General features: G+C 45.7%; 1 protein-coding gene across 2 annotated transcripts; it reads right to left on the bottom strand.

Annotated features, from left to right (window-relative positions):
* Positions 1–499: 499 nt before the first annotated feature.
* Positions 500–12,251, bottom strand: CCK (cholecystokinin). Of its 2 annotated transcripts, none has more exons than XM_033166196.1 (3): positions 12,159–12,251; positions 6,545–6,793; positions 500–884 (listed from the first exon to the last, which is right to left on the bottom strand). In XM_033166196.1, the coding sequence occupies exons 2-3, from the start codon at positions 6,789–6,791 to the stop codon at positions 754–756; spliced, it is 378 nt and encodes a 125-aa protein (XP_033022087.1). In that variant the 5' UTR covers positions 6,792–6,793; positions 12,159–12,251; the 3' UTR covers positions 500–753. The 2 variants fall into 2 exon arrangements, with proteins under 2 accessions (XP_033022087.1, XP_033022086.1); XM_033166195.1 differs by lacking the exon at positions 12,159–12,251 and adding an exon at positions 8,724–8,794.
* Between the last annotated feature and the right edge of the window lie 548 nt (positions 12,252–12,799).

The raw sequence follows: 12,799 nt of genomic DNA, 5'->3' as shown, positions 1-12,799 counted from the left end.
AAAATAACCAGACCACCCTAACGTATATTAAATCACGAATCCGTTCCATGTCCAATGCTGCTCTAATTAAATAAAATGGGGGTAGACTTCAACCCCCCCGGAACCATATGCAAAAAGCAGCTATTTTAATAAGATACGTAAAATCCAAGATTTCCACACCCAAGTTTAACATCAGTATCACCTTTGCTTTGAAAATTGGACCCAGAACCTAAAGGTGAAAATGCTTAGCTTCTGCCGAGGCTTTCACCAGAGATTTGTCAGAATTAAATTCGAAACGGATTCTCATAACCATTGAAAAATGCTTTTCATGTTGATATCTGGACAGATTGCCTCTTAATGCCCGTAGCATTTTATTTTTTATTTTTTTGTATATATATATAATGTGCTCCTCTGGAAGTTGTTCAGATGAACAAACAGTGTATGAAAGATGTGAGGCCATTTTCCTTCTGCAGTGATTGTGACACACACCAACAATTCTGGCGATCAGACGACAGAGGGATGAATGAAATACTTTTTAATATGTCTACAACTGAGTGGTAAGAAACTATAGGAGAAAGATAATATTTTTTTCCTGGAAAATTCTGCATATGTTTATATAATATATATTGCATTGTATAGTTTTACAGACAAATTTACATCAAATACATATGTTTTCTTTTAAAACACTGATTTGGAAAGGATGACAATTTTTCCCCCGCCCTTTACAGAAATGGGACTTGATTTTCATTTCTTTTAAGCATAGTTTGAAGCTCTCTAAGAAGAGTACTCATATTCTTCAGCACTCCGGCGTCCAAAATCCATCCATCCCATGTAGTCTCTGTCTCTTATTCTGTGTGTCGGGTCAAAACTCTGCAATCCCATCACAGAGACCTTTCCAGAAGCACCTTGGGGAAAACAAGAAAATAAAGAGTGAAATAGAAGTATAATAGAAATACACACACTCTAACAACAAAAGAATCTTGCAGCCAGAACTTGCCAGAACTCAGTCCTGGCACCTCTTAAGTGGGTGCCATTACCATTCTAAGAGAATGAGGGAGGTGTTCGTGGTGGGTTCTGACATTGGATTCTTATCTCATTATACATGACAAAACTATCTTTAGCCATCTCACCCCTTGCCTTTTCCTGTAAGACCAATTGCAGTCGTTAACAGTCGTCAACAGGTTTTCCACATCCATCAGCCAATCACCCATTCCCACCACCCTTCTGAGTAATACCCCTCCCCACTCTCTCACTATATAGAAGGGTCTCGTGACTTCTGTTTCAGTGTATCTGAAGAAGTGTGCATGCACACGAAAGCTCATACCAAGAACAAGCTTAGTTGGTCTCTAAGGTGCTACTGGAAGGAATTTTATTTTTATTTTTTATTTTGTTTTGGCCCAGAAAAATAGTGCCCCTCATCTCCCCCATCTCTATAAAGTGGAATCTTGGTTTTCTAGCATCTCAGAAGCCGAACGATTTGGAACCCGAATGCCGAAACCCCGGAAGTAATTGCTTCCGTTTTCGAACACACCTTGGAAGTCGAACGGCTTTTGAGGCGCTTTTCTCAATTTTCCCCATTGAACTTGCTGGCAGCCCTTTGTGCCTCGGTTGTCGAATGTTTTGGAAGTCGAACAGTCTTCCGGAACAGATGACGTTCGACAACTGAGGTTCCACTGCATATGCAGGGACTATGGGGTGGTGCCTTAAAAACATACAAAACTGGGCTGAGGTCGTAGGAACACGCTGAGTATACAAAGTCACAACTAGCTCTGTATTAGAATAACAGAATCATAGAGTTGGAAGGGACCATAAGTATCATCTCGTCCAATCCCCTGCACTGCAGGAATCTTTCGCCCAACGTGGGACTCGAACCCAAAACCCGGAGATTAAAAGTCTCACGCTTTACCAACAGAGGTATCCCTTGGCTGGCTGTCTACACTGCCCAGCAGTTTCTCGCCAGGGTTCCAGACAAGTTTCTGGTGATGCCATGAATGAACCCTTCTGCATCCAAAGTATTGACTCCAACATTGATCTATGGCCTTTACCCATCAACAAGATTCGAGAGCCATTGAGCCCATGGATGTGGGAGCATACTGGTCTATCCCATGGCAGATGATGCTCTGTCGGCAAAGCACCACAACCGAGATGCTAATTACTATCCGTAGCCATGCAGGCAATACACATCTCTGGTCAAGAAGGAAGGAGCAGAGACTTTGCCTCTTGCTGCTACAGTGGTGCACGATTTGCCGTTGTATCCTGATAAGCTACAACAAAGCCACAGGGCCAGGATTGTAGAAGCATCTCTGCACTGAATGTAGAACAGTTTTGCAAAATGAGGATAAGTCCCTGTTCTGCCATGAAGCTCACTGTGTCTTCCTGGGCAAGTCAATGATTTTTTTTTTTAGCTAACCTACTTTACAAGGTAGTTGTGAAAATAAACATGTGATGGTTTAAGACGGGCCATCCTGAACCCCTTGAATGTGATAAATGTATTTTAAAAAAGTGTAAGAGGCTACTCTTTCTGCACGGGGGCATCTATTAAAATCAAAAGATTTGCCTACTAGTTTGCACGACGACTGGACAAGTCAATACAAATGTGGCTATTGTGAAAACATCCACCTTAAAGGCACAAAAGGGTGGGTGATCTTGGGCTATGGGGAGATTGTTCCAGTAACAAAGGCCCTTCTGAAATCGGTTAGAGTGCTTCTATTTTGTCCCCCTCGCTCTTCAGTTCTCTTTTATAGGTTCTCGTTTGCTATTGTGAATATCACATAGGAATGAGTGGGAAAGCCCTGGGGATATCAGTGTGTGATCTCGGCTGGAGTTCTTGCTCATAAGCAAGTTCTACCGGAATAAATTTGAGTTTACTTCTGGATCAAGTTGTTCTCAACTGGGGTATTCTATGCTTTCCCCCCTCTGAACTTATGGAGAGTTTATACATATGGAGATAATTTGACAGGGTAACATCGCCAGAGAAACTAATCCAGGAGACATGCAACACAACCCTATGCATGTTTACTCAGAGGTAAGTCCAATGGATCTAATTAGGTTTCTATCCTAGTAAGTGTGCCTAGCGTTATAAAATTAGAAATTCAGCTTGGGTTAATGGATCTTTGACTGTAAATTTAACAAATTATTTTAAACTGTATATTTAACATTATTAAATGCCTTTTATATTATAATAAAGGGACCCAGGTGGCGCTGTGGGTTAAACCACAGAGTCTAGGGCTTGCCGATCAGAAGGTCGGCGGTTCGAATCCCTGCGACGGGGTGAGCTCCTGTTGTTCGGTCCCAGCTCCTGCCCACCTAGCAGTTCGAAAGCACGTCAAAGTGCAAGTAGATAAATAGGGACCGCTCCGGCGGGAAGGTAAACGGCGTTTCCGTGTGCTGCTCTGGTTCACCAGAAAGCAGCTTTGTCATGCTGGCCACATGACCCGGAAGCTGTCTGCAGACAAACGCCGGCTCCCTTGGCCTATAGAGCGAGATGAGTGCCGCAACCCCAGAGTCGGACACGGCTGGACCTAATAGTCAGGGGCCCCTTTACCTTTACCTATATTATAATAGCTGGTCCTTTGTGTATATATCGCCAAGTAGAATATACATTATTTTGGTCCTTGGCATCTAAAAACTTAGATGCAATTCTCTACAATTCCCTGGACAGCCTTCATAAAAACTAACCTTTTATGCATTTATTGAAACCCCATCTTATCCTTTCATCTTGCTCAGATGACGTGCGGTGCAAGGGAGGACTGAAGAGCTATTTGAATATATGATATTTCTAGCTACTGGCTTACATTTAGTTAGGCTATGTTAATGAAAACATAGGGCCTTGGGGGTTTTCACTCCAAGGAGTACATTTCCATGAGTAAATGCATAAATAAATGGCTGTTTGATGGCACCATCTTTTCTTAGGTGCCTGCATCTAAATAGAAATTGAGATCAACCCAACAAATATTCAAAGGCAGCATGCCAACCATGGCTTCCGAAACATGGGTCTCCAGATGTTGTTGGACTACAACTCCCATCATCCTTAGCTAACAGGACCAGTAGTCAAGGATGATGGGAGCTGTAGTCCAAAAGCAGCTGGAGACCCAAGTTTTGGAAACCCTGGTGTAGATAATCCTTCGCAGAGGCTCTCCAAAGAAGGAAGGATAGGAGTCTAACCTGGACTCTTTTGTGTAGAGAGAGTTCCATGGTAGAGCATCTGCTTTGTGTTGTGTGCAGAAAGTCCCAGGTTATCAACCACTGACAACTCTAGGTAGGGTTGGAAGAGACTCCCTTCCTGAAACCCTAGAAAGCCACTGCCAGTCTGTGCAGCATTGGAAGGAACCCAGAGGCTCATCTAGTCCAACCCTCATCAGGACATGTGCTGTTGCAACATTCATCCTAACAAAGACAAACTAGAATTCTAGAATTGTGGGAAGAGGCCATGAGGATCATCTAGTCCAACCCCGTGCAATGCAGGAATAGGCAGCTGTCCCATAAGGGGATCGAACCTGCAACCTTGGCATTATCAACACTGCGCTCCAAGTGTAACCAACTGAGCTATCCATCAGTGATTCCTCTGTTCCTGTTTCAGGCAAGGGGAATTAGAGGAACCTTGAGCTCCCTCCTGAATCCTAAGCTATGCAGCTGTCTTTTGACTCTGCTCTGTTAGCACAGTGCCTTAAAAAGCAGGGGCAAGGAAAATAGCAGGAAAACTAAAAAACAACAACACCAAAACACGTTGCACATTGGTTTTACTGCTACCCATCCCTGACCACCAGGCGTTAGTGATTTGCTGTGCTTTTATTATGCATTTGGTTTTTATCTTGTATTTTTATCCTGCGAACCACCCCGAGATCTGCGGATGAAGGGTGGTATACAAATTTAATAAATAATAATAATAATAATAATAATAATAATAATAATAATAATGCAGAGGTTTAGTGCAGATGTGCCAAGGGCACTTTCAGGGTTCAACTCCTGACTGCCGTCAGAGAGGAGGTGAAAGCTGTGGCCCGGCACTGCCACTGTTCTTCACGGAGGAAGGACAGGGAAAGACACAGGCTGCCTAACCCACTTCTACAGCTCCTGTTTGGACATCGGATGTTGCCTGTTGCATCCCCTAAATTGTGTGCCTGCTCCAAGCCCTCTTTAAACACGGAGATTGGTTGCCACACTCTGGAATGGCATAGCTCTGAGGACCGAGGCTCACTTGCTCAGTGGGAGCCAGTTAGGGACAAATGCTCAAGTCCAGGGCTGTGCTGTTGTCAAGGCTCCTCCTGCTCCCCTTGCTGACGGAAGCCCTGGAGGTTTGTCCTGACTGAATACAGGGCTGTCTCGCCACATTTTGAAGTAAGTGAATCAATACACACACGGCCATTAAGTCCTGAGTCTAGAATTACCTAATGGCACCACAGTGCCTGGGGAAAGCCCCAAGGTGTTTTCCAGGCAGTTTAAGAAGCACCATCTGCCAGGCAGTGGTTTCCAGAGGGAGTTATCTGAAAAAGAAGGAAGGATGGAGCCTTCCAGACAAGGGGAAGACAAGTTGCTCCACTCCACAAGGTAGGGGTAGACATCTCATGCCCAGACAGAGGCCTTCTCTGACCTTTCATCACCCCCAGCCACCCTTCTCTGGGCTACCTCTTAGCTGCCGTATTATCCCCTTCCCATATTCTCTCCTTCCTGCCAGAGACAGCCCTACCATTAGGCAAAGTGGGGTGACTGCCTCGGGTGGCAAAAGTTAGAGGGAAGGGACAGCTGTTCTTCCTAAGATCTCTGACCATTCCCCTTTGCTGGAGAACAGAGCTGCCCACCATGTTGTCTTTCAACTCAGGTGGAAAAATATATCGGGCTGGCCCTGTTCCCTGCTTACATAACAGCCTGCTTGTTCTCTGCCTTATCAGCTGGATAGCTCAGTCCTGATAACACCAAGGTTGCAGGTTTGAACCCCTTATGGGACAGCTGCCTATTTCCTGCATTGCAGGGGGTTGGACTAGATGATCCTCAGGGTCTCTTCCTACAATTCTAGAATTCTAGTTTGCCTTTGTTGGGATGATTGTTGCAATAGCAAATGAAACTTCAAGAGAGTCATTTGGGCTCTGATGATGTCTCTGCTTTGTACTCCGTTGGCATGAAGGGAAATAACCCTGCCCTATTGCCTCTCTCCAGCATTTGATCTTTAGAGATAGACTGCTTCTGCACAAGGAGGTTCTGTTTCGCTGGCCAGAAGGGCTTGCACTGGCAGAGATGAAACGAGTCAGACTGACACTTTCTGCAGGTGAAACTGAGCAAAGGTGTGATAAGGCTTCTCAGAGTAGGTGAAACCTGTACACCCCTCTTTTAAAGGCATCAGCCACTCTTGTATGTGTTGAAAAATTGACCTGTTTAATCAACAAGAGCTCTTTCCACTGGCTGGACTAACAAGATGCAACCTGGGCTTTGCAAAAAACAACAACACCAAAACAAAATCATAGTAGGAGAGGTCACCCTGCCTTCCATTGGGAACTATTCATGTGTTGAATTTTACAGGGGTATTTCTTTGACATAGTACACTTGGGTAGAAAAGTGATTCAAAATATACCTCTTCGGGCTTGCTGGAGATATTTGGCCAGTAGAGCACCCAGGTTAGCCTTTGGGTCAACGTTGCCGTCCACCTGCTGGATAGATTTCCCAGAGCCTGGAGTACGGACATGCCGGTGGTTTTCCAGCAAGCTCTGCTCGAGATCAGTAGCCACCGGATTGGCATTGTGGGACCCTGAAGTCTGCTGCCCCAAGGAGCTTGTGGACAGCGCAGCCAGGAGCAGGCAGATGCAGACCCCACTGTACATATCTAGAGAGGAAAAGGGAGAAGAGGTTGTCAAGGATCCTAAAAGGCTCCTTCACACACACACACACACACACCACCAAATATTCTACTTCCAAACCAACAAATATTCTGGCGGCTCAATTAGACAAGTAAGAGATGCAGTTAACTGTCCATGGAGACTAAAGACCACAGAGATCCATGCCCTTGGTTGATTGAGCAAAGATAACCAGTAAATCATTTGGGGGGGGGGCAGACGACCAACTGCTTTGACCAACTGAAACCATTCATTGCTTTCCCTTTTGCAGTGCTGGCAGGAGGAAGCACTTTCCCCTCTTTTGAAAGTGAGACATTCTGCTTTGGAAAGGCAACAAAATATTTACTATATTAGCATGGTTCTGGTTGCTCCGAGTCACTAAATATCATCTCTACATCCTAGGGGAAAATATCCAAAGAGGTGTTCACTTCCTTCCTGGATAATTTGAATGCATGGATCTACACCATAAGTACTCTGCCTTCATTTATCTGGAGTAAATGTACACTCGCTGTTCCAGTTTCAGGTTTGCACTCTGCTAAGTAGAAAACCAGAAAAGCTAAATTCACCTATGAGGAAGAGAACTTTTATTCGGCATCCTGGCTATGAATAGGGCACAGTAATTGAGGCTGCAATCCCATATGTAAGTCTCACCGAATTCTTAGTAGACATGCATAAGATTTCAGAATAGAAGGTACTGGTTGCCATTAAAGTAGTCTGGGGAATGTGTCCCTGCAGAACACATGTGTGTGAAACACACAACTAACGCTTTTGCTGTGCGTGTGAGTGAGGATGCTTTGAGGGAGTGAAGTAGACACATTTGAAGAGAGGGTAAGAAATGTAAAGTGAACATTTGATTTTGTGCAGATCCCACAACTGGACAGATCTATTAAATTCACATGCATTATAGGTTTCAATACGACACCTGTTTCACGTACATCTGAGAAATCAGAATATGGTACACCTAAAAATAAGTCCCATTTGTTTTAGTATCATCCCAGCAAGAAAATGTAAATGCTTGCATTGGGCTGGAATGTGTCCAGGTGTCTCTTATAGGCTAAAATCCCTGAGCTCCTTAAACTTAAAAAGAAATTACAGCCCCACATTCATTCAGCAGAGACTCTGCAGCAGTCATGATAAAAAAAGGTAGGAGTGCCAACATCCAATCTCCAACTAACAAATTGTATGTGAGATATGGAAAAAGAAAATAAAGAAAAAGTGTTACTTAAATAACCCAGCTGCTAATATTGTGGTTTAGAGACTAAAATTCAAATTATACAACCTTTCCAGCCCCCCCCCCCCATAACACATATGCCACTAAAATCCTATACACACTGACCTGGAAGTTTCATTGAATTAAACGTGGCTTATTTCTGAAGAATAAGCATGTATAGGATTGCACTGCATGTAGAAATGTCATTCAGATTTTTAAAAAACAACAACAAAAAAACAACCACCTGAATTCTGTCTGATAAATGTTGGATTTGGGTTTTCAAAAAGATTTCACAGCCTGCTCCATATAAAAAGTTTCTGTAACGTTGCCTCTTGGTATAGCACAGGCAACACCACCCAGCAGGAGCTGTAACTGAAAAAAGCAACAGCCTGAAAACTCGGTTCTGTTGCCCAAGATGCTTTCTCAAAATGCAGTGAATTAACCCTGCACATGTTTAGTAAAAGGTTAAGAAAGGCAGAGAGGAACAGTTTTTAAACTCAATGTACCTGTGAAGCTGCCTGCAACAGTTTGGGAGACCATCGCTGATTTCATTCTTACAGTTTATAACAAAAACTCAGTGCAGTCTGAGAAACCCTTAAGTACAAAAAATAAAATAAAATTAAAATGAAGCGAAGAAGCCAGCCACTAGCTCTTTCATTCCCCCCCCCACACCCTAAAGGCAGTTTCTCAGTGAAATCACTATCTCCTACCTTCTAAATGAGGTGCAGGTTGCTGTTGGACACGAGAGAGCAGAGGCAGGCTCGAGGTTGTAGCTGAGCCCTTCGAGGCTGCCCCTTAAATAGTCTGGTTCAGTGGCATCTGTTTGCACAGCTCTGACGCAATGACGGGAGCACCACACACTCCAATGAATGGGTGGAGGAAATGCACTTGTAATGGGGGTGGGGGGTGGGATAAGTTGCCAAAGCAAAAGGGTTCAGTTCTGTCTCTGCAGCAAACAGGGCTTTGCTTCCCTGACACATACGGTACTTCTGTCTAGCAGTGTTGCAGGGACTTTGACTATGTGCCGAGAGAAGAAATAAGAACGGCGTTAATTCATGGGCACGGTTGGAGTGACTTTAATGCAGAGCTTTGGTGACGGCAACTAGAATTAATGAAGCTGTCTAGATTAGGCACCCAAAGTCTTTTCACAGGTACACAGCCAAAGCAACTCAGGACAATCCTTAATTCCGTATGGCTGTGAGCCTATGCACATTCACTTGGGAATAAGCCTAAAAGGATGCAGAGGAACTTCTGAGGAAATATGCATAGGGTTTGGGTTAAGATTAGGTTTAAATGTGATAGTTTTAGCACTTTTATTGCTTTAAATCCTGTGGTGTCCTTGTCCCCCACCTCTCTCTCCTGAATATGTTCACCAGCCTGTAATCTGAAACAGTCTATCACTGGAACAGGCAACATGGTGCCCTCCCAGGTTACTACAATTCCCACCAGCCCCAGCCAGCGTAGCCAGTGGTCAGGGATGATGGGAACTGTAGTCTGTAACATCTGGAGTGATCTCCCACTGAACCATGGTCTGTAATTATTATTTGGGGCACACTTTTGGGGGAGTAATTATTATTTGGGCATCTGGGGTGCGGTCTTGTTACTCTATGGAATCCTGCAGATGCTCATATTTGAAACAACTACTCACGGCTAGTCTTGTGATCTTAAGAAGACCAATGAGCTGCTTACAGTTGAACTATAAGAGCAAGGAATAGCCACAGTGATGTCCTCCCAATGTTGTTGACCCCTGACCATTGGGCATGTCCGAGGCTGATGGAAGTTGTAATTCAACAGCATTTGAAGGGGACCATATTGGCCACCCTTGCTGCAATTTGTTCCAAATTCATTGGAACTCCCCAAAGTAGGGTGGGTTGTTCTTTTGGGCTTTTTTCAGAAGCTAAAAACGTTCTGCACAATGTGTGCTTTGTAAAGCTGAACATTGTGCCTTTTCGTAAACTGGTCAGTGGTTTTCTTACAATCAAGTGATATATACCTTATGTTAAATATATAAATTAAATGCCTTATGGCCTGGCACCATTTGGGGTTTGACGGGTAACCTGTGTGCCAGTTTGAGCTGGTGAATATTAACACATATTGTCTGCCACTCACCCTCCTACTAGTATATGTGGAACTGATCCACTGTAGTCTATGGTTTGGAATCCAGAGTAAGATAGCCATGATTTAATCCAAGCCACGTTGAATTCAGGTGGAATTAAACTTAGTCTAGATCCAATGGTAAGTGACTACTCAGGAGACAAATGGTTTCTGATTGTGTCTGCTGCATGAGAAGTTTAATAATAGTTATCTAAAAAAGTATTGATGCCAACTGAGCTGATTCATTTCTTCTCCTCCATTGGCAGCCTAAAAATGTATACAGATGTGCAGAGGTGGATTTAGGGGAGAGCTACTGGTTCGGTTGCAGCAGGAACGTAAGAGGCAGGCAGTGCTGAATTTTGGCATCAAACAGGATGCTGCTGAAATCTGAATCTCCAAGGTTTGCCACTGAGATGTGGTCTTCCTTATTGTAATGTTGTGGAAAGGAAGTCCACTGCAATCAATGGTTAACAAAGAGAATGGAATGCTTCCAGGTGAGCATCAGTGGTTCCCTGATTTCTTTCAACAACCCTTTCCACATTTTTTATTTAAATAATAATAATTCCAGGACAGTGAAGTATGGGAAGCTGTGAGTAACCGACTCTTCACTGAGCAGGAAGGGATCTCAGAAGTGGGGGGGACCCCAAACAAAGGCTGACAGCCCCCCCCCCCGCGAGACATAGAATCATAGAATTATAGAGTTGAAATGGACGCTGAGGGCCATCTATTCCAGCTCTCTGCAATGCAGGAATCCTGCCCACAGCCATCCCTGGGTGGGCTCGAACTACCAGCCTTATGTGGAACGGTTGAAGGAGCTGGGTATGTTTAGCCTAGAAAAGAGGAGTCTGGGAGGAGATATGACAGCTATCTTCAAATATCTCAAGGGCTGTCACATGGAAGAGGGAACAAGCTTGTTTTCTCCTGCTCTGGAGGGTAAGACTAGAACCAATGGATTCAAGTTATGAGAAAGGAGATTCCAACTAAACATCAGGAAAAACTTTGACAGTAAGAGCATTTCGAGAGTGGAACCGTCTCCCCTGGGAGGTTGTGGACTCTCCTTCCTTGGAGGTTTTAAAGCAGAGGTTAGATGGCCACCTGTCATGTATGATCTAGCTGAGATTCCTGCATTGCAGGGGGGTGGACTAGATGAACCTTGGGGTCCCTTCCAATTCTATGATCCTATTGAAGTCCACCAATAATAATAAGCATAATAAGCAGAAAGTAGAAATGAGCAAGGAGGACAACGTCAATAATCTTTGGCGAGGATAAGGTGTAGTAGTGGTGCCGCTGCTGCTAATAAATGGATTATTTAAAGTTTGGCCGCTTCGTCGCCTCCCTTTGCCCGCGGCGGAGCTCTCCAGGGTGCTGAACCAGCCCGAGCCAAGTCCTGACTTTCAGCGGACCCCCAGCTTTTAGGCTTCCCCGTCCCGATCGTGCAACTTTTCGGCGTCCACGTCGGAGGGGAGAGGGGTTATGGGGTGCACTGGAAGAGCATTGGGAGTGGCTTTCCTTCGTGCCCGGGGTTTCAGACCCGGCTCTTCCGGGGCTAAGAAGGGGTGAAACCTGGGACAGGGGGCGGACACCCCCTGCGTCGGAGTTGGGGCTCTTTTCTCCATGAGGACTGCTTGGAAGCTCGCTAGAGCCCCGAGGTGCCTGGACGGTGCTTTTACCGGTCGCTTGGAAAAAGGAAAGAGAGAAATGCAAACACAGCCGCGCAGCTGAAACCTCGCCTCCTTCCCGGGCGGGTCCGCGGCGCTAAGAAGCGAGCAAACAGTCCCGGGGCCGGGCGCCCGCCCATTGATCTTTTCCTGGCGCCTCCGCCTGACCAGGCGATCCCGCAGCGAGTCATCGATCCCAGCGCTGGATTCCCGCCCGTCTGTCTGGCAAGCGGCTTTCGCGCCGTCGGGGGAGGTCGAAGGGGGAAGCGGTTCTGCAGCCTGGAAACGCAGCACCACAAAAAGGGAGACTCCGGAGTGCCCTCCAGAAAAGAGGAGCCTCCAAAAAAGAAAACCCCTCCCTCTAGTCCTCTCCAAGAAAAAATACCCGCTTACCTTCTCCTTCTGTCCCGGATAGGGTGGGGAGTCTTGCTGAACTCGCCCGGTTGTCGCTTTGTGTTTCGAACTTTTTTTTACCCAGGAAGATGCTTGGCGGAGCTCCTTCGCTCTCTCCCCTCGCTCAGTGCCGAGAAGCTCCAGAGCCACTTGCCTGCCAGTGCAGACGCAGCGCTTTCCTCCCGAGACGCTACGCGGGAGGTGGCTGAGGGGTATTGGCGAGACGCTGCGGAGTGAGGGAGAACTTGGGGCGGGGGACAGCGGGGCCTCTTCTAGTCCTTCCACTAATTAATTAATCAGTTAATTACCTTTATATCTGCCAAGGAGCTCAAGGTGGCCGGCAGGTGTGCCAACTTCAATAAAATATGGGGGGGGGGAGAGTAAGCCCCACCCCACATAATCCATCACAGGATGTGGCGCATGCACACCATTTGAATGGCAATGCCCATCAACTTTGGGGGGCCCCCATAACCCTCAAATATTTTATTGGGGGCCCCTGAAGGGACCTCAGCCCCTATGAGTTGGCTCCTATGGTGGCTCACAAGGTGCCCATCCCCCTCCCCATTTCATCTTCATGACAACCCTGTGAGGTAGGTTAGTCCGAGAGACCGTGGCTGGCCCTGTGATCTTCGTGGCTCAGT

This window comes from Lacerta agilis, chromosome 12 (assembly GCF_009819535.1).
Source record: "Lacerta agilis isolate rLacAgi1 chromosome 12, rLacAgi1.pri, whole genome shotgun sequence".
NCBI lineage: Eukaryota > Metazoa > Chordata > Lepidosauria > Squamata > Lacertidae > Lacerta > Lacerta agilis.
Note: the sequence above shows the minus strand (reverse complement) of the source record. Positions and strands in the feature narration are given on the sequence as shown.

Excerpts from the sequence above, each read along its gene's own strand:
- CCK (XM_033166196.1), bottom strand. The coding sequence starts at position 6,791 with ATGTACAGTGGGGTCTGCATCTGCCTGCTCCTGGCTGCGCTGTCCACA. Across the intron at positions 885-6,544 it reads TCTCCAGCAAGCCCGAAGAG|GTGCTTCTGGAAAGGTCTCT; the intron begins GTATATTTTGAA and ends GTTTTCCCCAAG.